This window comes from Colletes gigas, unplaced genomic scaffold (genome assembly GCF_013123115.1).
Source record: "Colletes gigas isolate AHSC1104 unplaced genomic scaffold, ASM1312311v1 Colletes_gigas_Sc00017, whole genome shotgun sequence".
Lineage (NCBI taxonomy): Eukaryota > Metazoa > Arthropoda > Insecta > Hymenoptera > Colletidae > Colletes > Colletes gigas.
The window spans coordinates 4,751,001-4,777,999 of record NW_025106646.1 but is presented as its reverse complement, the minus strand read 5'-3'; the positions used below and the strand labels follow the sequence as shown (position 1 = coordinate 4,777,999).

The following is a 26,999-nucleotide window of genomic DNA, read 5'->3' as shown; positions in this document are numbered from 1 at the left end:
GTAACTTTTGTTGCAAACAGTTTTTTGTCAGATCAGTGTAAATGCCTAAAAAATCGGTGCGTCCGTTAGGATGAATATAAAACATAAATTAGAATAGTTGTTACATAAATAGGATAGAGGGTAAAATACCCTTTAAAATGAGTGTTCATACAAATCGATAGTGTAATTTTCTGAGATATGACGATTTTTGTTTCTATTCGATTGTGTGGTCAGTTTTGTAGATATAAGGGTTCGAAGCGTTTGTTTACTTTTCACTCTTTACGTCGCTAGGTCATTGACCTCACACAAATAGTAAACATTACGTCACTCGGTCACTCGGTCACGATTCACGTGCGAGAGAGAAAGAGAGGCCCAATGCATTAGATGGAGATAGAGATAGTTAAATTTAAAAAATTACCCCTTTATTAAAACTATGATATCTCCGAAACAAAAAGTCAGATCGATATAAACCAAAAACCATTTCAAAGGGGAAGCTTTGTCGCTTCTAACAGTGACTGAATTATTCGTAAAACACTAGTAATTTCGGAACTGTACATTTGTAAAGTTTAACTATTTTTAATACGCGTTCTGAGACTGTTTTAAAACGGTGTGAAATTGAAGATTCTCTCTTTTCATCTTTGCTATGTATTTCCTATTTACAACGAAAGCTAACCGGAATTTGGTAGCAAATTTTGTTCAGTCTTTTACAAAAAATATAAATCGTTCAACCGATTAGATGACCGATCGTCGTAAGCAAGACAAACTACATACTTTTCTCAGAAAAAGAACAATAAGAATACAAGTGAATATTGAAAAATTAATTAAAAAATAGTCGTGAAGTTAAATGGCGCTAAAATATTAGGCGTACAAATAAGTTTCCGCGGTTTGTCAAAAGATGGCCAAACCAGAAGGTTATGGAGAAATTGTCAGATGTAAAACGTAATATCCCAAGTTTCGTCATCCGGCAACACCATAACCTTAAAGTACTAGTGATTCCGTATCAGCATCACGTAATTTTTTTCCTGCAAAAATGTCAAGTTTTGTGCCGAATAAGCATCATTTGCGGGAACTTTTGATTTACTTCTTTAATTTGAAAAAATCTGCAGCTGAGGCGCATCGATTGCTTCTAGAAGCATATGGTGAAGCTGCTTTAAGTGAGAGAAGTTGTCAGGAATGGTTTCAAAAGTTTAAGAACGGTGAGTTTGACGTGAAGGACAAAGAACGCAGTGAAAGGCCGAAAGTGTACGAAGACATGGAATTAGAAGTATTATTGGAGGAAGATTCGTCCCAAACGCAAAAAGAACTTGCACTTACATTACAAGTGACTCAACAAGCAATTTCACATCGTTTAAAATCGTTGGGAATGATTCAAAAACAAGGAACTTGGGTTCCATATGAACTAAAGCCGAGAGACGTTGAACGCCGATTATGCATGAGTGAAATGCTGCTTGCCAGGAATAAAAAAAAGAGTTTTTTGCATCGTATAGTCACTGGTGACGAAAAATGGATTCACTACGATAATCCAAAGAAGAGAAAGTCATGGGTTAAGCCCGGCGAACCATCAACATCGACAGTTAAGCCGAATATTCATGGAAAAAAACTCATGCTGTGTATTTGGTGGGATCAGCTTGGTGTCGTGTATTATGAATTGCTCAAACCAAGCGAAACCATTACTGGAGCTCTCTACCGAACACAATTGATGAGATTGAGTCGGGCACTTAAGGAAAAACGCGCCCATTACTACTCCAGACACGACAAAATTATTCTTTTACACGATAATGCTCGTCCACATGTTGCGGCGCCGGTAAAAACATACTTGGAAACACTCAACTGGGAAGTTTTACCCCACCCGCCGTATTCACCAGACTTAGCCCCTTCTGATTATCACCTGTTCCGGTCGATGGCACATGGTCTGTCTGAGCAGCGCTTCACATCATATGAAGACACCAAAAATTGGGTAGATTTGTGGATAGCGTCAAAAGATGAAGAGTTTTTTCGACGGGGTATCCGAATGTTGCCAGAAAGATGGGGAAAAGTAGTGGCAAATGATGGAAAATACTTTCAATAAAACGTAATGTACTGTTCCTTCACAATAAATTCCTAACTTTTTATAAAAAACCGAGGAAACTTATTTGTACTTATACTTAAACTTATATGGTAAAAATTCTAAACGAAATTTTAAAACGGTCATTTGCCCGATCGTTGAAAGGTTTAGTTGACGTACGATTTAATTTCAAATAATTTTTCAAACGTATACGATTTAATTTTGTTTAAATTTGTCCGTACAAGGAATAGATTTGTTGTACGAATACCTTGTGAATGTAAAAATCTGTTGATTTTAATATGTAGGGTGTTCGGCCACACCTGGGAAAAATTTTAATGGGAGATTCCAGAAGCCAAAATAAGACGAAAATCAAGAATACCAATTTGTTGATGGAGACTTCGTAAAAAAGTTATTAACGTTTAAAGTTCCGACCATACTGAATTTTTTTCTCTAAAATGCGCAAGATTTCGGGGGTATGTCTATTCACCAAAAATGATTGTAATTGACCCCCACAACCGAAAATAATTTTTCCAGAACGATTTGAAATTTTTGAATTTAATTGTTAATAACTTTTTAACGAAGCCTCCATCAACAAATTGGTATTCTTGATTTTCGTTTTATTTTGTCCTCTAAAATCTTCCCTTAAAAGGGGTTAAGCACATAAATCTATATAAAGATTCCTATTTTATTCTACGTGTAATATTACAAAAATTAAATGACTTCGAGTGCAAAGTCACAGAAAGGACAGTGTTCGTCGAAAGATCGTAGGAAATATTGCTTATTACATTCTTGTAAATTGGATGGAGTACGAATATTGCGTACAATATTATTCTTTTGCTATCGTTGATCTTTTATTCCGTCGCTGAAGTAATCCTGAAGGGAGAGATTGCAGTTTTGCAAATTGGATCGAATCAATGTACTACGTGCATGACTCATTACTTAGTCATGTCGTGGGCCAAGGTTCGCAAGGGACTAAGGGTCGAGGGATCACATTTGGGGAGCCTATACATATCAATGAAAAGTAGGATCAATATCCATTCTGATGTCATTCCTTTTCACGGTTTACTCGTTGTTCGTAATATTCGTAGTGGTATCTTTTCTGCAGCGTTTTCTTTGCGTAAAGGAAACAATGTCTCGTTATCAGTGGAATTCAAAGTCTCTGAATTTTATAGAAATTTAATCAAAGGGCCGTGTAATTCTTCAAAGATGCTTCGATGGAATCTATATTATTACAATTTATACAGAACGTGCAAATTATATTTGAACTTTCGACACAGCGTCAGTATGATAAAACGCTGCTAACCAAAACGATAAACGCATTTTAATAGAAATTGTTCTTGCAAGAACGTCAAAAGTAATACCTTTTTGGTCGTTGGAAAAGTGCTGTTTCGGGAAACAGCTTCAAAGTTCAAAGTTGCCGAGTATGTAAAACGGCTCTCGAGGTCTAAATTTTTCGAATTTTAAGTTGAAACTTTACGGAACGCGTTCTTAATGCTTCAAACTTGGGGAAAATGTAAGAATCGATTCTTTTTTAACAACGTGGAAGTCCTACCCTTTTAAGGAACAGAAGTTTCTCCTTTTATGGGACTTTTGTTTCTTTTCGCGATTATCAAGGAGCGTCGGTTCCATCAGCTTTGTCGCATTTGCCGTAATTACTAATGCTTATCCGGCCTTCCGTTCAGTTTGTTCGCGAGCGAAGGCGGGATGCGGAAAGATTGCCAGAAGGATTTACGAGCAAGATTTAACGTTCTCGTTTCGTTTTTCAGGAACGCCATTTACAACATAAGTCTGCACGACCTAACGGAGATCGTCGACCAGGTGAGTGCCAACGCTAAAAACCTGTACCGCCTATCCGTAAGCTCGATAAAGAATGATCGAGCGATCCAGATTACGTTATTTCCCTTCGAATACTGCGGGAACCGCGGGTATTTTAAACCCACGCACGGTTATCTGAAATCGGGAAAATTCCCGCCGCGAGACAATTCCGATTTTATCGCGCGAGCCTAGCGAGTGTTTTTAATTCTACGGAAGAAATACGATCGTACCCGTCACGACAAAGTCGAGCACAGTGGGGTTAACGTTCGCAGGGATAATATTTATTTACCGCGTGTTATTATTAACGTTCGAGGGGGAAAAAAATTACGGACGCTTCCGTTGGGAATAAATCGAATTCGGAACTCTGGGAACGTGTACGGAACGATTTTAACACAGTAGAACAATTCTCGTACGCCTCTACGATGAAATTCGAATCGCTTGCAATTTTTGATCGTCGAATTTTTGCAACGAACGACGTTTCAAAGTTGCTCGATGCGACGATAAATAACATTCTGGTACTTTTCAGCATGAAATATAATTATTTTGAAGGTACAAATAATATTTCATTTATGAAGAAACTTGATACGATTTTTGTTGGAGTTAGACTTTAATTTCATTTTCATTGTTGTATTATTGGCTTCTCATTAACGAATCGGAAGTTTTTATTCGTTAATCTTGAAATATTTTTCATCGTCGAATTCTTGCAATGAATAAATAACATTCTGGTACTTTTCAGCATGAAATATAATTATTTTGAAGGTACAAATAATATTTCATTTATGAAGTAAAGAATTGTTGGAGTTAGACAAATTTAATTTGATTTCCGTTGTATTTTTGAATTTTTATTCGTTATTCTTGAATTATTTCTGATCATCGAATTTTTGCAACGAATAAATAATATTCTGGTATTTTTCAGCGTGAAATATAATTATTTTGAAGGTACAAATAATATTTTATTCATGAAGTAAACAGTTGTCGTTAGACTTTAATTTAATTTTCATTGTTGTATTATTGACTTCTCATTCACGAATCGTAACATTTTATTCGTTATTCTTGAATTAAATTCGAACGTTTCGTTTTATCTTTGTGTCGAATCGAAGGTGGAGCAACGTCGCGAAAAATTCTCGGAATAGAAAGTGTCGGTCCGGACGATAAAAGCTGAATGAAAGCTCGAATGAATTTACATGGTAATGGGTGTTTTTCGAGCTCCGCGTATAATCCACGGTATCCGGATCTCGTCGCAAACAGTGAGGGATTGCGGATCGACTTTTGCTATCAGTCGCGATTCTTGAACTCGAAAATTTTGCCTCTCTTTCGACGGGATTTCTATTGCTCATTCCCCGCGTGTCGCGTGTTTAATCGATCGAAAGGGCTCGCACGGAGTAGATTCGATCCTCTTAATACCGGCTGCAGGCACGTTCGTTTGGCATAGATTGCGATATCTTCGATGTCTGTTTTGGCACCGTACCTTTGTGTTCCAAATTGATATTATGTCGTCGCTTTGTTTTGAGGTTCACCAACGCGTTTACGGAAGCAACTGGTCACGCGACTCCCGGACTCGCCATTTGCGAAATTGACAGAATTTATAGCGGCAGAGTTGATATTATTTAGTGTATAAATTATTGGGTCGGTCAAAATTACTGCTTTTGAACAGTGGAGCAATACACGTGAATCACTGATCTAAAAATATTTAAAAACCATTTTGTTCGGTGTAAAAGATTCCACAGAATTAAAATTTAAAAAATACGAAGAATAGTGCAAGATTAGAACTACAAAAATAATTCTGAATATTATATAGTTAGGGAACATGATATTTCTCTAACGTTCCAGACTAGAATATCTCTTTAACGAATACGTAATGGAATTGGTCCCTCGCTAGGCGGGTTCGATGGAAGTCAAAATCACAAACTCGATATTGATCCCGTCGGAAAGGACTCGCGAAACTGTGCTCGAAACTGGCTCGTAAGGGAACTCTCGAGGAAAGGGCGAGAATCGCGCGAGAAGATAAAGTTAGGTGGTAAGAGGAGAGCGAAAGAAGACCTTGGCTGCTAAGAGACGCGGCGTCGAGGCTGCTGAGAGATCGATCGGAGACGGTTCCTTGGTACCATTATGTACTGTCGCTTAGAATAGAATAGTAAAAGTCTCCTCGCCGACTCGATGACATTTTGGTACACGGAGGTCGGTTGACGAAAAAGCTACAAGGTCGGAAAACGTTATCGATACCGAATCGCCGAATTTAAACGTTACGAAAATAATCGAGTCGATCGACGACGACCGCTCTATCCGTCCGGCTATTTCCGGTGGTGATAAAAAAAAAAAAAATATTACGCTCGACGTTGCGCCAACGAGCGAAATTGCATCGGGAGTCCTTCGTCGATGCGATGCACTTGGCTCAACGATCGTATGCGTCATCGTGGACTGCTTGATAGAACGGTGACACGTATTAATCGACGCTTCTATCCGTGGACCCCAGTAGTCACGGCCGCTGTAATAAATTGGAAGCAATTATTCTTACGACGGCACCGAAGACTAAATGGCGAAGAAATGTCACGAGGCGTTACACAATCGGCGAGCAGAATTTCTTAGGCCGAAATGAATGACGAAAGCCATTGTCGATGAGAAATACCGTTTCGTGAATATTTGACGCTCAGTCGCGAAAAGAGAGCTGAATGTTAAAAAGTGCCCATTTTTAGCGAACAATTTGTGCAGAATTTGAAAAGTTAAAAATTGTTTCTAAAATGAATATTCGGAACAATAAAAGGCTAATACTAATATCAGTAATAAAATTCTGCGACGCAAAAGCTCGTCGTTACTGTGCAACGTTCCATGTTTAATACTCGACAGTTTGAAGCCGTTGGCAGCGGTTGTTCGACGTTTCCGCACAATAGTACAAATTGTTAATATCGAATCACGCGAATGCCAGCGAATATCGAAAAATTGAGTGGCATTTTAACGGCGGAAGAAAATCATTTTTCGATATTATCAGACTACACAAAACGTCCTGGAATCGGTTCGATGCTTTTACGCGTCCCGTTTGGTTCAGCGGTTTCAATATTTACAAAAACCACCGTGTCTTCCAGAAATAGATTTCCCGTTGGTGAGTGGAATGTCCGAAATAAAACATCGTCGCATGATGCCGTCTAATGGAGTATTATCCGATTGTAAAAAGATTTCCGCGTGTACATGGATATTACCGGGAAAACGTGGAAAAAATCGTTTATTCGCTTCTCTGTACGCGTAGATCAGAATATTAATGATCGCTCGTGTTAACGCGAATCCCATTAGCAGTGGTTACCGAAAAGGAAAAAAACGTTGATGGACATTATTATTAATATCTGTCGCGGTCGTTCGATAATGATATATAGTAATTGACACTTATCTCCACGCGTTTCAATTACAATTAACTCTATTACCGGCGTCAACAAACTGATCGATCGAACCTATGCGTTACCCGGTCCGATGCCCGTTCGGTTTCTCTATTTTTTCGCTGATAATTATTCGCAATTTCGTAGTTCGTTAAACCTTTGACGTCGTTTCGCGAAGTTTCGAAATGACCCTGCTTCCGTATTCTGTGTTGCACTTTCGACTCGAGCGTATTTCTTCGTGCCGGTAGAAGGAGAAAAGGCTAATTACCCTGACGTAGTTTTGCCTGCGTGGAAGTAATTTGTTAATGATCTGTAACGGAATGATTCGGTGAATGTCTCGCTGGCACATGGCGAGGCGAAAGTCTTTCAATCATTCCGCTGTCAAATGCTTCCTCGTTTCCCACAGTCTGCATCAACAATCAATTACGGGCCATATTTGCAAGGAGTTTCCACGGTTCAATGACTATTCGTTGCTCGGAGATAACTCGGGGAAGAAATTATTGGATCGAAAAGCAAGAAACGTTTCCTTCTCCCTATCATTATGTATTTACAAGATCGTAGAGTAAGTTACAATGGATTGTGAGTAGATGAACGACTCAAATTCTGAGATTTATACATGACGGGTGGACGAAGGGGATTTCCGTCGGTAAAACAGCATATTCCATCGGTAAAACAAAGCTCTCTGTTTTATCGATGATGTATACTGTTTTATCGATGGCACGGAACACCCTTCACCTCCTATATTATTCTTTTACTGTGTTTGATTATCTAGTCTGTAAGGATGTCAGGGATAGTCACAGGCGTATGGTCAAATTCAAATATTCGGACACTTTAAACGTAACTATATAAACTGTTGTTACAATATTATATTCAAGTTTATTATAATGATGAAAATGGAGTATGAGATTAGAAATTAACAATGTACCACATGTGTATTATCGTTTCGTTCACCTTCTAGATAGCAACTGACTATATTCGCACCTCAGGGGAGGGGGTTCTTCCCACTGACGGTTCATGGCTCGCGGTATCCGGTATTGACTAGTTATCGATTGTCTCACTATACTATTTAACATAAAAGAACATAAAAATAACATAAAACGTAAACGTAAAAAACCATAAGCGACTACTCTCGACCAGAGTTCGATGCAGAGTGACTTTCTGCTGCCGAAGTCGAACCCTCTCGATTCCTATTTACATATTGTAAACAAATGAGGCCATCGATACGGAGGACCCCTTTTATTTCATTCGAGGAGCAAACCCTCGAACGCATTTCGACCTAAACCTAAATACTTCACTCATCGAAGCCAACGATAACGATCCCACGGTCCAAACACATATATACTTCTTGCAAGTTTTTATAAAATTCAGCCTCTTTATATGCATTGCAGAGTATTCTCCTGAGAACGTTACGCCCAAATAAACAAAATGATTGCAGTTTTATTGCACGCATGTTGACGAGTAAAGAAGAAAGAGGGTATAAAATTTCGTTTTGAAAGATAGCAACGAAATAGAATTAAATCGAAAGAAAGGGACAGACATGAATTGCAAATTCTATTTTCCTATCGTCGTGCGGATACGATCGTCGAATCCTCCGTCGCCTTCAATGTAAATAACCGAAGTTTAAAGAGCTAACCCGGCCATTTCTAAGGACGATCTGTTCGGATGGTCCGTTGGAATTGCGAGAACTCTCGAGGCAGCGTAGCTACGTGACGCGTTATTCCCTCGACCTTCCGCGTTCCGCCTTGTCGCGTCGCGGAAGAAAGAAAGTTCCCTCGAAGTAGCTGTGCGAACTACGATACGGGAACGAGCGAAAAGAACAGCGAAACTCGGCAGGGATCAGAGGGTAACAAGGAAGAAAAGTGTCCGGGCGAGCGTTTCCAAAGGCCTCGACAAATAAAAATTAGTTGACCGAAGAAAGTTCAGCCGGTTAATCGACTAAAAGGCACTTCCCTCAAATACCAATTAAACTCGACTTCCAGCTCGACCGTGACGGTTTTTATATTAAACGATCGCTTTGCGCCGCGACTCCGTCGAAACGGCGTTCCGGGGCTTTAAGTAGTGACATAGCGCAGAATCCGATTAAGGTTTCGGTCGAATTAAATAAACAGCATCATCCGTTTACCGGCTGCGCCAGAAATACGCCCGAACGGACCCCCCTCCGGTCATAAGGAGCACCGGAATTAAAATCGTACCAGCTTCCATCCGATAACAAACCGAATTAAAACCCAGAGAAAAATCAATTTCGTACGGAGAGGACCCAGCACAAACTATAGTTGAACGATCAAACGATACGTCGGAATCGTAAGAACACTCGAGACCATCCCCTTCGCCGATAGGAACGGTCGATCTGGCGCCACGGCGCCACAGGAACTTCCTCGACGGAGAAAAGACGCCGATAAACCGCATCTAGGAACGGGTAGAAACACCGGAACCACGGGGTGAGGGGGGAAAGGGACAGGCAACAAACGCAACGGCTGGGAACATGGCGAACGCTTCGGAGGATTCGCCACACGCCTAGCTCTCTCTGCTATCTGTAAGAGTGCCTTTTCGACGAGCTGCAATTTCGCTCGGCGCGCGGAACGTCGGTTGGGCAAGAAGGACGCTGTTGACGTCGTAATCCCACGACGAAAGTTTTCCGCGGGGCTAATTGAGTCTACCAACGGTCGCCCCCCGCGCTCTTTTTCCACCCCTCGTAACGCGACTCGCAAGTTTCGTCCGCTCGAGCGTCGCCCCGAGCCGTTATTTCCGACGAGGATCTTGTCCATTCGTTCCGCGCCATTTTCGACCATATCGGTCGTTAATCAATTTTTTTTCATCGATTTTCTTACCGCGCGGGGACCGTCGTGTTTTCCCCGCAACGCATTCAAATATTGGCCTCAAACCAGCGGGAAACGCTTGTTATGAATTTAATATGCCTTTGTTTGTTTGTTCTCTCTTTTTTTTTTTATAACTGGTTTCTCTGTTTACTCGTTTGCATGAGCGTGCCCGGCTGGCGAATATTGTCTCGTCCGGCGAGAGATTCTGATTGAATACGCGATCCGCGTTGCCATCTGTTCGGCAAACAAATTGTTTTGTATCGTTACGTAGTGTTTATGCAAGGTTCGAATTACCCGGAGACTGCAACGATCGTTTTTCATTCTGAGGAATAGGGTGTCCGCCAGTTGATTTGTTTCTTTACGTCTTTAAGTAACAATTAATAACAAGTTTGACGTTGTTTGCCGAATGTTTTAATTCTCCATAGACTGCAAATATCGTTTCTAATTTTGAGAAATAAAGTGTCCGTCAGTTGATCTGTTTCTTCTCGTCTCTGAGTAATAATTAATACTACGGCGACGATGTTTATTGAAGAATATCGACAGAACCGTAACTCGTGCGTTGTGAATATTGTATGGTTTTATTAAGATCCACTTGCAGTCGTTTTCATCTGATTCGTTGCTAATGAGACTTTGCTAGAGTAATTGTTGCGTCATTGATCGGGGAAAACGTTGTTGGAATAGATTTCTTGGCGCTCATTGACAACGTGATCCGAATATCTATGGGATCTCGTTCGATTCGGTACTTACAGCCTACGCGTACCTTGAAATCAATGCGGTTCGTAGAAAAACCGAAGTACCGATCTGAATTTGACGTACAAGGCGCGCACAATCGAGTATTTTCTATTCACCCCCGACCGGAAATCTCCATATTTTGCCGTATTGGGCCATTGAGCGGTGAAATTTTTCAGGTTACGTTGTACGTTTGGAAGTAACGCGTATCTGTACTTATGCGGTTGGAACGTGTAATCGTATTATCCGGATGATCCGATAACACGATTATCCTGCATAAGCACGTACAGAACGGCGGGGCGACCTGCTATCGGCCTAATATGTAAATACAGACGAGATTCAATATCGTGATATTCGTGAACTGTTCCCCGGAATGCACCGGACGTTTGATTATTTGGCCTTTTCCGAGTCATTAATTTACGGACATATTCCGTAAAAATGTTTTCCGGTTGGTACCGAAAACTCTGGCGAACCGAACGTTTCGATTAGACGCCGGGACGCTCGATGGTCGATCGAGGGGCGTATGCAGGGTGTTCGGCCGCTCCTGGGAAAAATTTTAATGGAGGATTCTAGAGACAAAAATAAAACGAAACTTAAGAATATCAATTTCTTGATTGAGGCTTCGTTAAAAAGTTATTCAAAAATTAAATTAAAAAAATTTTAAATCATTCTGAAAAAATTATTTTTGGTTGCGGTGGTCATTTACAATCATTTTGGGTGAATAGGCATAACCCGGAAATCCTACGCAGTTTCGAGAAAAAAATTCATTACCGAAAATATAATCTGTGGCCTGAAATGGTTCCCCGAAATTTCATGCGAATCTTTAAAATGTTATAACTATTGAACGGATTGGACAATTTTAATGTTTCAAAATGTAAACCAAGCGTATTTCGAGCGTATTTCCAAAAATATTCGAAAACTTGTTCTTCAATCCCGTAAAGTGAGAAAACCCCATAAAAATGGTTAAATTTTCAAACGACCATAACTTCTAGAATAGTGAATATATTTCAATGAAATTTTGGGGAGAAGTAGAGCTCATGAGTACTTATAAAAAAGTATTAGACAACATTGCTGTACAGCGTCAAACAAATTTATTAGAAATTAAAAACGAATTTTTAAGAAAAATCAACAGGGGGGTGACTAAATTTTTCAGCGAAAAAAAAATTTCAAATCGTTCTGAAAAAATTATTTTCCGTTGCGGAAATCAATTGCAATCATTTTTGGTCATTAGACATACCCCCGAAATCCTACCCACTTTCGAGAAAAAAATTCGGATATGTGGACAAATTTGTCAACAAAATTAAAAAATTTCAAATTCATCTGGAAAAATTATTTTTCGTTGCAGGGGTTAATCACAATTATTTTTGGTAAATACATTCTAACCCCCGAAATCCTACGTGCTTTCGAGAAAATAATTCTTTATCGAAAATACACTGTGTAGCCAGAAATGTTTGCCCAAAATTTCATGCGCATGTTTAAGAAATCATAATTTCTGGACGGATTGAAGGATTTTAATGATTCAAAATTCAAACAATGCGAATTAATAGAGCTCTAGAGCCCAGAAAAATGGGCCGAAAAAATACATTGGATGTAAGGTCTACTCGTCTGTGGTGAGAACTACTATCGCGCGCACGCAGCTGTTCTACAGGCGGAACTTTAAACGTTAATAACTTTTCAACCAAGCCTCCTTCAACAAATTGGTATTCTTAATTTTCGTCTTATTTTTGTCGCCAGAATCTCCCATTCAAATTTTTCCCTGGAGTGGCTGAACACCCTGTATATGCAAATACGCGGACGATCGAGCGCTTGCGAGTGAAACACAGGCTGGGCGTAGCCCTCTGGTGGCGCGTGCAGGAAGTACTGTTCACTGACGAAGCGAACGACATCGTACGATTCTTTCTTCCTTTTCATCTACAAGACACAGAGAAATTCCCACGATAAATTGTCGCGTAATAACCGAGCTAATAGATTGATTATACCGTAGCACGATCGCTGCCAGTAGGAAAATTAACGCCCCGGTAACTGGTGGCGACCATCAACGACAGCACGTTCTATTTGCGCGCGCTAATAATTCAAGCCCTCTCGAGAGACAAGTTTTATCATCGCGTCGTAAAGGTCCGGACCGGTGTAAAGAAACTTGGCCCGGTACAAAGGCGACCGTTTATTGGGTGAATTTATTCATGATTCATCCAACTTCTTAATACAACGACGTTCGCGATAGAAGCGAAAGTTGAGCCGTGTTAAAATTTCGCGGTCGGCAAGCTTCTTAACCGCTAATACTCGTCAGCCTTATCGATAACCTGACGTTTCTCTTTACGAGCTTCGTGCACAGACGCCTGCTAATGAGCACCGCAAATTACGTCGAGAACTACTCGCGATCCATTCCATACGAAAAAAGGAATTTGTTAACATTTGCTTTTCAACGGTCGAATCATAGTTAAATTTTTTAACACGATGAATAAAAATTGTAATCGTTGGGTGAAATAAATTTACACTATGTCTTGCAACCGCAAGTGCCTGTCCAGCCTATCTTTGTAACGTCTTAGCGTTTACAAAGAAAAAGTTTACATAGCATTTGCTACAGGTTTCCCTAAAGATATTCATAAAACCCGTTTGTTTTTATCTATTTCGAGACTCTTTAAAAAATCTAATGGGCGTCCACGTTCCTGCCTCTTCTCTATGTGGATACCACGCAGTCGTTATTCGAATAATTTTCTCGTAATTCAGGGTCGTCGAGTTAGGTGACACACCCTGCATAGTAGAGCCTCGAAGCAAACGGTACACGGTTGGACTATATTTAATAATAACTGTATCCGCCTATCCGATCTCGAGTGTCCTCCCGATTGAGGGCATTCGATTCGAGAGCAACTTTGCAAAACACTTTCGAGCCTCGCGATAACGTGTCGATTTTTTCACGGTTCGAAGAAAGAAGATTGATATTACGCGTCGGAAATCTGCAAGAATGCATCTACCGAGGCTCGGCCTGGTATCGTGCAATGACTGTTCGCGCAACCTGATAAGATTACCTGTCGATAGATCGAGAATCGCGTGTTGGTAGAGGCCGTAGACAGTACATAAATCTCGGCTGGCGTTCGTTTCGGTTTATTCTCCGAAGCGAAGGTGTCTGCTCGCGAAGGGTTACGTCGTCCTGGCTGAAACGTACTAGATGGATCGCGGAGGATATCCGGCTACCCGAGTATCGAGTAACGCCGCGAACGATTTTTTCCCCCTTCGACGCGCTATTTTGCATTCGAATGCACGAGCCAGCGCGTATTTCGCTCGCAAACCGAATCTACATAGCGTTCTTCGTTAACGCGTAGATACTGACGGACATAAGTATTAGTACACGAACATCTATATTGGAAATAGGCTTTGGAATAAAAATAATACATACAGTTCAAATACTTTTTAAACTAAACTTTGTCTTTATTTGAAACACTTGGAGGGGCACGTCTGTTCAGTTCGGAAGAAACTGCCAGAATGAAGAAAGGTCAGTGACGAAAAATTTGTCACTGACCCAGAGACCCAATTAATTGTCTAAATAAGTCAAGGAACACGGCTGCACCCTCTTGACTTGTGTCTCGAAAAATGAAACGCAACACGCACGTCGATGGTTTTTGTAAATGAAAGAAAACTTTCTCTTTTTGAAAGAGGCAAACCAACAATCTATAACTGCGTACAGAAATTTTCCATACCCTTTCTTTTCTTGTATCTGTCCTCATTTAAAAAAGTTAATAGAGGCGTGTAGAGGCTACAAATCACTAAAAAAATGCTATCTTTGAGTTAGGATCAAACGATAATAGGATATAGACGTCTCTATTCAACGGAAAAATGTGTAAAATTTAAACAAAGAACATACTATAGTGACAAATTTTGAATTATCAGAGAATTTTTAACTTGATGAATTTTTTCTGGGGCCTATTGTTTCTTCTGGTATTATGAGTTTATAATTTAAATACAGGTAATCCTCTTATAATACGGTAGATAGGTTCCTAAAAAATGCCGTGTGTGTGAAACCGTGTTATATGAGACCCAGAGCCAGTATAAAAAGTGGAGTTACGAAAACTTATTAAAAACAAATATTTTTTTTTAATTCTACATAAACAACTTAATTTTTATGAAAAATATAAATGTATATATAACACAAAAAAAAAACAAAAAATATTATTTTAATTTAACGCAACCTTAATTTAGTAAATTATAATTTTTTTATATTTTTTCATGTAAAGCCACTGTAGTTCATTATTCCTAATTTAGTTTTTAAATATGTTAAGCAAAAATCATATTATCCAGTGCTGTAGAAGTGTTTTACAAAGGTTTTCGAAATTTTCTGATCGTGTTAAAGCGAAACCGTGTTATAAAATGCCTTGTTGTAGGAGGGTTACCTGTATTTAAAATCGACAACATCGATTTGCTTCAAATTTTGGATCAACTTGAGACATTTTTATGGAAATTAAATTAAATAGATTGCTGAGCTTTCAAATGGCAAACAAATATTTTGAATTATCAAGGAATCTTAAAACTAACTCAATTAATTCCTGGGACCTATACTTTTTGAGATATTATGAGTTTGGTAAATAATTGTTTATTCACTTTTCTATACCGTTTTTCTCACCGAATAAAAATAAATAAAGTCGTTACACTGTTATTGACAGATTAATTTCCAGAAACCCTGGGACAGAAACACTTGGACAAACATATTACACGAACTTTCTCCGTTAAGTACAGCGTTTAGCTTGACACACCCGTTAACACACATAGCTAGCAGACAATGACGACACATACGCATATACGCATCACAGAAGGTCACCAATGGGAGGAAATTGCTATCAATGTAGATAACACATTTAATCGTACAGCGAGCAAACACAGTCCTACAGGGTCAATCATGAACCACACACGTTCGACGAGTACGAGTCGAGACCTTACTCGATAGTCGAACACGCATCACATAATAATTCGTCACTCGTTCTTTCACTTACACTAGTTTAACGAAGTTACGCGCGTAGTAAGTATGTGCAGTTGGCTGCATTCTACGACTTTCTCAACCACGAAAACAGACTTAGTTTCAAACTTCAGCGAGCTCTTTTCGAAAACATGCTTGCAAATGTTGGGCGAAAATAAAGATGTTATTTTATGACTCGCTTTTGATCAAATATTATGAGCAACGGTACGTTAGAGAAGAAAAGGATGAAAACTTATTCGTTCAACATAACACATGGAAACGAATAAATGCAGTTGGAATGTTATTATTAAAGTCTAACCTCGAATCTTGGAATTTAGAATTGGGCCTTTATTCGCGAATAACGAATAAAAATTTTTAGTTTTCTTTTATTCGCGAATAGAATTTGTTCGACTCGTGATCGTACGAGAATTTTTGATTCGTCGTCGCGATGCAACCGTGCACCGACGTGAAATTACGGCTTCCTCGAGCGATAAACATATCTAATGTTCCGTGTTCGCCGCTGAGAACAGTTGTAAGTTTCGCACGGACGGGATGCTCGGCCGGATAGCTCACGGTGCAATCGTTCGCCGACAAAAACAGCCATTGTCTCGCATAATCAGCACGTAATGCCACGATGCAACGCGGGGCGTTGCACTTGTTGGCGCACCGGAGATAAGGCGGCTCCGGAAACGGGCCGCTCGGGTAAGAAACACGCTTCGAAGCAGTGGTGCACAAAATACATAAAAGGCCAAATAATGCTCGTTTCGAAGGGAACATACGTTTGTAGCTCTTCAACCATTTATACTAATTACAACGTTTTCGACCAGTCCACGAACCCTCGCGATAAAAGGATCTTTTTATACGTTTAAAACGATCGTACAAAAATATATAAATAAGTCGATAGATGCAATAAGAAAACACGATAAATGTCGTGGTAATATCTTAACGAACAGTACTTAGAAAATAGTGGTTGGTGTACTGAGTTGAAATGTAATAAAATTCTAATAAAAATACGATAAATGTCGTGGTAATATCTTATCCACGAACAGTACTTAGAAAATAGTGGTTGGTGTATTGAGTTCAAATGTAATAAAATTTTGTCATATATGCAAGTATTTAGTATCTCTACGATGTATTCTGAAACAAAATTTGAGGAATAAAATATTACTTAAACCTAAATTGTCCATCATGCAAAATTGTTTCGATGCTTTAATTTTAATTTGACTTAAATAAAATTATTTTTCAAGTGATCGGGAATCCCTTGCGTTAGGCGATAGTTGAATTATATTTATATAATATTTCATCTTTGAAATTTAATTCGAGTATAGTTAACCGTCATATTTGTTTTTAAATAGAAATTGAAATAACAATTTATATACATTCCTCGTATATGTATCTTTATCGAATTTGTTTTTGTCATTTCGAAAGAAATTCCCTAAAATCCAGAATCTTTGAATTATTTTATTTCGTTTGGCCTACGAAATGAAAAGATTGTGCACCACTGCTCGAGAGATATTAACCACAAAACTGTACACTATCCGAGCGGTAACAGAATCGCCCACAGGGATTCAAACTGTTCTTTTTATGCTCGCAATAACGCATACAAGGACTGTGTACCGATAATTGACCATTTAATTCCTGTGCAAATAACCAAAATGTTCACAGTTGTTCAATAACCGGATGCACTCGTGTATCCACGAGCGTCCTGTTCGGATAAATCAGAGTACACAAGCGATTTCGCTCCCATATTTTATCGAAAACCTTCCCTGGCCGTTCGACGAACAAACGCGCGATCTTTTTCTTCTCGTTTTTCGCAAGAATTCGTGTTCCCTCGGTTTCGAGGCATCTAGCGCAAATTCATTAAACTGTTGAACGGTTTGTGTGTTGTTTTTGTGCGATTGCAGCCGGAGTCGCTGGTCATAAATTCATCAGTAAATACGGGCAAACAGCTAGAAAAACGCTCGCGAACGCTGCACCGAGTTAACAAGCAGAGTAACAAATCATCGGGAAATCGAAATAACATTTTCTCTTGGCCGGCCATAATTTTTGCAACCAATTTGTTTTCCTCGTATCGACGTTGTTCTTGTTTGAAATTGTTTGGGGAGGTTAATCTCGCCTACGCGCGATCGCCCTGGTGCACTCGACTCAAACGATTCTGTCCATAATGCCAGAGATGCACGGATGCTTCGACTTCCGGATCGTAGTAACGAGATTGCCGATGCAAATTCTACCAATCGGATGTCGGAACTGTGCCTAGCGCCTTCCGTGCATCCTGGTTACTAGAACAAAACCGTTTGAACCAACTATGCACTTATTGGCATCTGTGATGCAAGATTAATACCGTAATACTACATCTGTAATATCGTTTTAAGCCAAAATGACGTATCTCGAAAATTTGTTTCTTCTCTTTCGACTTTAATTTTTTAGCGTTTATGTGCATAGATGCAAACGCTTTTATTCGGATATAATCAGCGTGATTTTTGTGTCTTATTTATCGTGTGGGAATGTGGTCACGACAGTTGCTAATGGGAATGTATAAACAATTTGAAACCGGTGATAAAAATCTCTACGATAAAACACGTGGGGAATGATTAAATTTTGGTCGAATTATAGGGATGAGTGATAGTAAAGTAGCATTTTATTTTGTTGGTACACGATGTACACAGTAGTGCACCAGCTCGTAATTAGTGAATATGTTTAAAATATTTAGATTAGTTTTATTTTTTTTATATAAAAGGATTCTGGATTCCATTTGAAGCATATTCTGCACGGTGTAGCAAAGTGCAGGTACCTGATACAGCTGCATTCCCGTGTCCTTTTAGCGTTTGAGCTTTCCTGTGTGGAATAACCTTCAGGTAGGATGCGCACTGAATCCTGAACCGGCCGTGAGGGATAGGGGAAGACGAGCGCGGGAAAAACAAGCAATACATTCCTTATGGAAACGCGCACGTTGAATACATATGGCGGTAGCGTTGAATGGAGGCGAAGGAAATTGAAAAATTTCGCGAAGGATGGAATAAATAACAGATCCGTCTGAGCTTTAAAGGATATAAATGTGCCGTACTGCGATACAATAATGCCTTCTTATTTTCTGCGAGCTAACCAGAATCATCAAAACGGGCTCCTTTGGTCGGCTATTATTTATTTTTCACGTTATTCAAAATCGACGATGTCTCTCCTTCCTACGAATTTGCTTCAAATTTTGCATATTCGTAGATTTATCAGTTGTCAATTTTTCAAAAGCACTGTTTCATGGAAATTAAATTAAATTTATGATCATTAAGCTTTCAAATTACAGAAATTATATTAAGCAATCGATCATGTAAAATGAGCGCTGATAAATGGCTCCATATAGAGGTTACTTTTTCTCATTGACAAAATTATACATTTACTTAAAAACAATTTTGTCTTTTGTCTTATATCATGAATTGCATATATAAAATGCAGCCTTAATAAAGTCGTTTAATTTCTATAATAATAGACGATACTGAAACATCTACTCTATCGATGAAATCATATTGCTTATTACCGATTTCATCGACTTTGAACGATAGTCCTTTGAAGGATTTTTTTTACCAATTATTCGCGGAAATTGCAGCGTTTCGGAGGTCGCCCTGTATCGTCGTTTGTAGCGATTTAATAACAATTGTGACGTCACAGTCGCGCCGACGTCCAAGAAACAAAGAACTACGATAATGACGTTTTTATTGGAAATGGCCACCGTGTTTCAAATATATAGAAAAACGTAGCATGGTATCTGTAAAAATGCACAGAGGTGTTATTTAATGTAAAAAATATAAAATAACATTTTTAATATACGGTTTTGTTTTCGACGAAGATACGACTCGACTAATAGTCTGACCGTTACTAGTCATTTCTACTTATATTGACGTTTGTGAATATTGCTGTGGAGATACGCTTCTTTTTGATTAATTTACGAAACTGAGTAATGGACTTGATTACGTTTTAGTCTATGAATCTTGAAATATTTGTTTTTTAAGAAATATAATTCCATTTTTTCGTGCGAAGTCGCCACATTTTCGTTGGTAGCGTCGGTTACACGATACGCTGCATATATGCATGAAACGCTGGAAGTGAAATTTCAACGAAATGTGCTATGCCCGGCAATAACAACATACAACTGCACTTTATTTTAACGAACCAGAGTACTTCAATAAAACTATTTTTCTGTACATTATTCTTGCACGTTGCGAAAAGGAACTCACTTTTTGCGGAAATATCGCATTCAACCATATTTGAATTTTTTATAGGTTGAAACGCAAAGTGGCCCAATATACGCAATGTAACTCAAAGGGCGCGATTCTCGATGAAAATAGAAGTCGATATAGTGAAATTCAGTTTTTCTATACGAAGCTGATTCAATGCTTTTATAACTTTATTTTACTAGTTTCGTTTTACTTTATTTTGATACCTTTATGGCCGATGGGGAATGAAAATTGTGCTCTTTTAATTACATTTTATAGCGTCATTCTTTCGTAAAAACAATATTCATTGTTTGTTGACCTCGGTGAAATTTGCGTGCATTTTCAAAGTCTTCAGCGAAACGAATTTTCCCGTGGAACGCGTTTATTCCGCTTCCGCTGTATATTACGCAAGATTTAATAACGAGTATCGTCGAAACATCGTCCAAGGAAATCAAGGACGGTATTGAAATAGGTTTTCAGCGACAATACCCGCGGTGAGTTGAATAAACAAGACGTAATCTGGCGCGTGCAATAAACAGACAAAAACGCAATCGCCACAGGTGAAACGTCGCGGGGAGCGTTGGTGGTTCGCAATTAGGGACAACGGTACACGAAACACGCGTCGTGGCCTAAAACATTTTAATAATGCCCGCGACGCTCGAAACGTTCCGACGTGCATCGTCGTCCGAGCGAACAAAAACGTCCAAGACAACCGTATCCGACAGCCCGGCAACGAACCGCGAACGAACAACAATAAAACGGCAGAAAACCGGGATGTGGAAAAAAAAGCTAAGGCAGCGGGTAGACTGTTGCGCGAAATATTGAAACGCGAAAACAATGGGTTTCCCGTAGGACGGCTAACGTGTATCTCGTACGGTTGGCTGCGTCGGGTCTCAGATTCGAACGCGTTCGTCTATCGGACGATGTTTTAGACCGGGTCCATCGACTTTCTGTCGCGCGATCCCTGTTAAACAGTTTTTGTTAAACTTTCGAATGGACAAATCTGAATGAGAAAACGAAAGAAAAATATTGATGGCACCGAAACATCGATCGGGAGATCGAGTGGTCCTGGTTGTCGCGCCCAGTCATTAACCAAATCCCGTTAGTGTGCACGTCGCTTAATGCAACGCTCGCGACCGGTCGCTTTGCGGCCGACCGGCTGATTCTCCCTTCTATCTGCTCGTGTTTCTCCGTTTCTCCCTCTACCGTTCGACAGTCCCACTCTCTAGGTCTGTCGGTAGAGACGGTGTAAAGAGAGAGAGAGGGAGAGACCCGGAGAGACGAGAGCGAGAGACGTCTCTGACCGGTCATTCACTCGGGCCGGTCGCGTAAAAACTTGCCGCTACCTTCTATGCGCTCTCCTCTCGCGTGTACTTTCTGTTGCTCGTAGCTACGCGTATATATGATAGATGGAGAATGAACGGAAGAACGAGAGAGTGGGGGTGAGCGAGACGAGGCCGCCTATTGGCGTGAAGCGGCCGGGAGAGGGGAGAAGGCGCGCGCGCACCGCGTCGACCGATCGCTCGAGTTTTCGCGCGCGTTTCGGTACGAGACAAATCGTCCCGCGCGAAACGACAACACTGGCCCCTCTCCCTCTCCAAACCCCCCTCGCTCCCGTTCCCTTCCCCTCGTTTCATTTTTGCTTTGTCCCGTGACTAGTAAGTCCGGGCGGACAGGCTTTGCGCTCTTCATCGACGGCGAAACGAAAGAAAAGGGCAGGAGAGGGGAGAAACGATCGTTGGTGGATTTCCGCGTACGTCCGATTTAGGGTTGACGCGGTGAGCTCGATGGAATATAATGCCCCCTCGTTAATCCTTTCATCTCTCGGGCAACCAGAACCGCTATTTGCGTTCTTTCTCCATCCACCGGGTATCGAGGGATGATTGATACGTAATATTCGGATATCTAGTTATGATGTTTCCAGCCCTTCTACTTTTTTCTCCTCCCCTCCGTTTGTTTCCTTCTTTTTTCGAGGGGCGGAGCCACGACTCGAGAGCACACGACGCCCTTAGGCCATATTGGTTAATGGTGTCCCATCCTGGCAATGTTCTTTTTTCGTATCGTCCATGTTATATTTAGTTACCCTTAAGAGGCGAGTTATGTGTAACAGGTGTACGATAGTCATCCGATACGGTATCAATTTTGTTTAAATACGAAGTACAATAATAATATTTTAGCGGTGATTTTAATTAATGCCACGATAGTTTTTTCTTTATGTATTACATAACCTATGATTTTGTAGGTGGTACATCACAAAATAAATTTTTGTTTAAATATAACCTAAGACATAGTAATTGACTAGTTATTGTAGGACAGGATAGTCTTTTGGGTTAAATATTACGTAACCTTTTATAAAATTTCATAGGTAGTATACCACATATAAGAGAAAAATTGGAGGAGATGATTTTTTTATTTGAGGCTTTGTGGTCCAGATAATCGACTTTAAAGATTTTGTGTATGCATGCCGTGGAGTACGACTTCGACGTCAGCGTAAGTAGAAACAGTGCGTAGTGGACAGACATGCGAGGGTTTCCGACTAATTTTCAAATTTAATTATCTCGAAAACGAAGCCACGAATGGCAAAATTTCATTCTTGATTTTCGATTCGTTTTTTCATGCAGAATCACCCCCCTCTCGGTTATACCATCAATACTGCAATAGTAACTAATATAAAATAAATTTCTTAAAAATTACAGCACAATAACAGCCTATATATCAGCGGTGATTTTAATTAATATAATTTTAATAGCTTAATTAACAATTGTCTGGTAAAGCAATGTATCAGACTAACAGAATAATGCCTTAATTTTAGTCTCACCAACAATGTGAGACTTTTACTGATGAATATCAACAAATATTACTAAAATCTAGTTTCGTAACGTATCAAATAGAGAAACTTCAACTATTTATTACGATCCTATTTTATAGAACAAAATCGATTCGCTAGATGCATCAATTTGAAGCAACATAATTCAATAACGATTACGCCGGGTTTGGGAATTTGTCTCGATTTATTTTGCCGCATCGGAAAGAGCGAACATCGAGCAGAGGCGTTGATTAAGAAGAATGCTAAGCGAGCTCGCGATCGTAAATCTCGCCGTTGAATCGCATTGCGATCGTCGGGGCGTCGTTTCGTCGTAAAATAAAATTGACGAGAGCAATTTACATGGTGGCCCCCTTCATTTTCCGTGGATATTTCGACTCGAGACAAATTGTCCCCGCTCGCGTGGCAGCGCGGCACCGGGCTCTCTCGTTTTCTGCGTAACCATAAGTCCACCGAAGTAGACAGACCGACTGGTTTTGCACTCTTCGTTTGACGATGGTGGGGGTGAAAAAAAAAAGAAACGTCGCTCGCGTTCGATTCGGCAGTAAATTTCCGCGCGTTGAGCGCGAGAGCACGCTGGGGCTATGGTAATGCAAGGAGCCAACGAAGGTAAATCCGCCTGGCGGCGTTTCCTTATTTTTCCTTGGCTGCGAGAGAGATTTCAGGTCTGATTAACACTCGCGCGACAATTGACGGAAAATGTATGCGAACGTCGCTCGGGCTTTCGAGATTCGCACTTTTCGAAAGTAATATCTCGACGAACACACTCTGCTATCAGAGATTTACAACTCGCGTGGAAACTGCTGACCGTAGATCTCGTAGACCGTGGTTTTGCGTTAAATTTTTGACAATTTGAAATAAGTGATTATACAGATACGATATAGTAAAGTATTATTTTGTATTTGCATTTTTATTCTAATAGCTGAGCTCTTCGACCGTGAACTTTTAAAGATTGTAGGATTTATATGAAAGACCTTATCAATTTTCTTGAAAACAATTACTATTTTTGTGTATAGAGTGGATTCAATATTTACGATACTTTTTTAAGTATTTTAGAGTGCAAGCTTGTAATTCCCTTTGGAGAAATCGATCGTAAAGTATGTTGAGTTAGAGAGAGAGAAAATTAAAGTTCAATATGACTCGTCGTTACTTTTAATCGCGTTGCAAAATATTGTCGAAGTATAATCGCGATCTAAGCTATTGGAATAACGGTGTTTCAATCGAGGCTGGTGGGTCGCGCGAAAAGATTGAAAAATTTACATAATTTCCAGAGATGAATTTCCCTTAATTCGACCAACGACGTTCTGCCCGTTCTTCCCGCCGCAGCAGTTTCTCAGGCAATAAAAAGCTTATCAATTTTCGCTGACGCGGTGGGCAGAGTCAAAAACCCGCGGTTTAAATAAATTTACGTGAAATAAAACGAGCAATTTATTTATTTAAAATTTATTTAAATATTAATATAAAAATAATCCTAAATAAATTCCTTAAAATTATTAACAATAAAATGAATTTACTGTGCATCTCAATATCTTGTAAAACTTACGGAGAAGTTTAATTCGCGTACAAAAAACTGCAAAACTAAAAATTCGTTAAAATTGACGTTCTCCCTTTTTTCCCCCAGTGGACACTTCACTCGTAATTACCGAAGTTGTCCCGTAATTTTAGCGTTCCCCTCAATTTACAGTACTTCGTTCTATTGTAAAAGAGGCAAGTTTCTCTTGCATTGTACGTTAAAAGCGACTTCCTCGAATTTACGGTGAACGAATAGCCATTTAAAAAAATTTCCTTCCGTGTCATTCGTGTATTCGGCGGAATGTAAAAATCACGCGTTGTTGGTTCTCTCTTCGAAAAAGAGGCTTCGAAAGTGCCGGTCGTTGCATGTTATTAACGTAATTTCGACAGAGAAAGTGCAATAAAACGAAATCACGGAATGCTTACGATGGAAACAATTCGCTCGCGTACACGGACCGCGTTCCTTTTTTCTTGAGCGTCGAGAGATTTAACTAAAAATACGATTATCCGTGCAACCGAGGGAGAAAGTCGGAAAAAGTATCCGGTAAATTGGACATTAAGCCCCCGGTGAGATATCGACCTTTAGAATGTATAATGAAGACGCTTTTCGAAGCGTTAATCTTTTAAGACGTTGTCAGTTACGTTACTTTCTTTTATCAAACTGTTTCGAATTCCTTCGTGAAGTTTGAGAGCCAAGTTTCGAGTCCAGAGAACCCCTCTTTAATAGACCAGAAAATATTCGATTCCATCGGACGGCTAATTACACGGATATAACCTGGTTAATTAGCGATCCTTCTAAGTTCCTTCTGCCTCGTTGTTACGCGAAATCCAACGACGAAATTAACGTTACGTACTTAACGTTTGCTGTGATTTTGCTGGGATAAAAACATCCACCTGTGGCTCGACCTCTGACCGAACGGCTGCGTTATAAAACCAAAAATGTAACGATTAAACTTTATTTTTACTAATACCAAGCGTCGGATCACCGAGACGTGTCCAATTACTATAACAATTTATTACGAGCAATTTTGAAAGTATCCTTTGTTCGTACGATTTTTAAATTTATATTTAACCACGGTTGTTGTTTTAATTATATAGAGTTTTTAACGGGAGATTGAATTTTAACTAATTAACGGCAAAGATTACCCCGAGACTTTGGACGACGAATTTAATTTAAATCTCCCGGGTTTGTGTAATATTTCAGTTCAGTGTTGACATCAGCACCGTTTTATTAAAGCTTTGTGCAGTCGTTGAAAATACGCTTCCATCGCGGACGATAAATTTCAAGGGAAATTTAAGCGGAAAAAGTTTCGAAAAAAAGAAATGTAATACAACTTACGTTTCACGGTGCCACTTCTATTGCGGGAGGAAAGCTTTCTTCCATTTTGATGGAAAGTTCGCTATAACAATACAGCAACTCTGTATAACTCGATCACGTGTATATTCTTGTTGAGTTTAAATATAACACAAACCACAATTAGTCTCGTTAGTCCCCTGAAAAAAGCGGTGGTCCCTCGAACCTTCGTTTAGTCGGCACACCACGTGCAATCTTTCAATATTCGACTCGATACCCATTCGATTTCGAATAAACAATCAAAGTAATACAAAACTAATTACTGTATCGTACGTACTCCTGAGAACCACGCAACTTTTCCTACTAATTATTTTACTATTGTTAAGGATTCTTAAGGAGCCTTCACATCGCGGGGTTTTTGATACGGACGTGACTTCTCCGCCATTTTTGAGGATTAGGCCTTCGAGATATTTTTACTTCACAAATTACGTTACGGTCATTAAGGAAACTCCAAACTCCACATGGGACTTGGAATCCTAGGAGCTCTTCCTTGCCTTAATAGCGATTGACGTATCGTAAGCCCGCGGTAGCGCAGAGCTGCAGACCACCAGGTCTTGGGGGCTTTGGCTTTCCCCAAAATGTTTATTTAAAGAGGGGCAACGTTCTCGCTCACTCTTGCATGGTGTACCTGGACACTGGACAGCAGGGTGGGCGGGAATGTTGCAAAAAGTAAGAAACGCCCTGCCAAAGTGACGACTTTGAGGATTGGCTTGACCAATCCTCCCACCGGTTAGCGCTGCGCGTTTTCGTCATCTTGGTAGGGGAAGCCGAGCTTAGGTTAAGGATAGCATTAAGTTTTTGGATGAGATTCGTTTTTGATCGAGCCTTACAACCTCGAGTCGATTCTCCGCAAGTGTAGAAATACTCTTGTGTAACACGAAGAGCAACGGGTTTCAGTTATCAGTATTTTCCCAAACACCAGTACATATCACGTGGGCATAGTGTTTCGCGGTCGAAACAACTATGAACGAGGGTCGTGTACAAACTTATTTTTATTTAAATACGAATGAAAATAATTCGTCTCCGAAGATATAACCAAGGAATGCACTTTCTCCGGATAAAACACGAATTGTTTTACGAAGTAAATAAAAGTTTCCCTTCGACGGCGGTTGCTTACGGAAGTAACATTGGCCAGCGACTGAACGATAAATATTATTTCGCTTTGTGTTTCCTTTTGAAACGGATTCTTCCATTCAAAGCCAGTTCCTTCTCGGCGTTGGACTCCTTTTTCTGTTTCCACGGTTCCGACATTCATAAGTGCACGGAAAGGAAAAGGCAGCACGGATTTCTATTCTACAGAAATATCCTGAGTGATATTCGCTCGATCCGACAGCAACTTCCTCCGCAAGACACTGAACTTCCGTGAAATAAAATACAGAAGTTTCGCGGCGATGTAATCCTTTCTGACAGT

At 39.8% G+C, this 26,999-nt stretch overlaps 1 protein-coding gene across 2 annotated transcripts in view; it reads left to right on the top strand.

Annotated features, from left to right (window-relative positions):
• The window catches only part of LOC122400385 (semaphorin-1A-like), a 502,715-nt gene that overhangs the window by 208,678 nt on the left and 267,038 nt on the right, over positions 1-26,999 (top strand). For both annotated transcript variants that reach the window (XM_043401831.1, XM_043401830.1), the window contains exon 4: positions 3,790-3,841. In XM_043401831.1, coding sequence (XP_043257766.1) covers positions 3,790-3,841 — 52 coding nt within the window. The remainder of the gene's footprint in view (positions 1-3,789; positions 3,842-26,999) is intronic.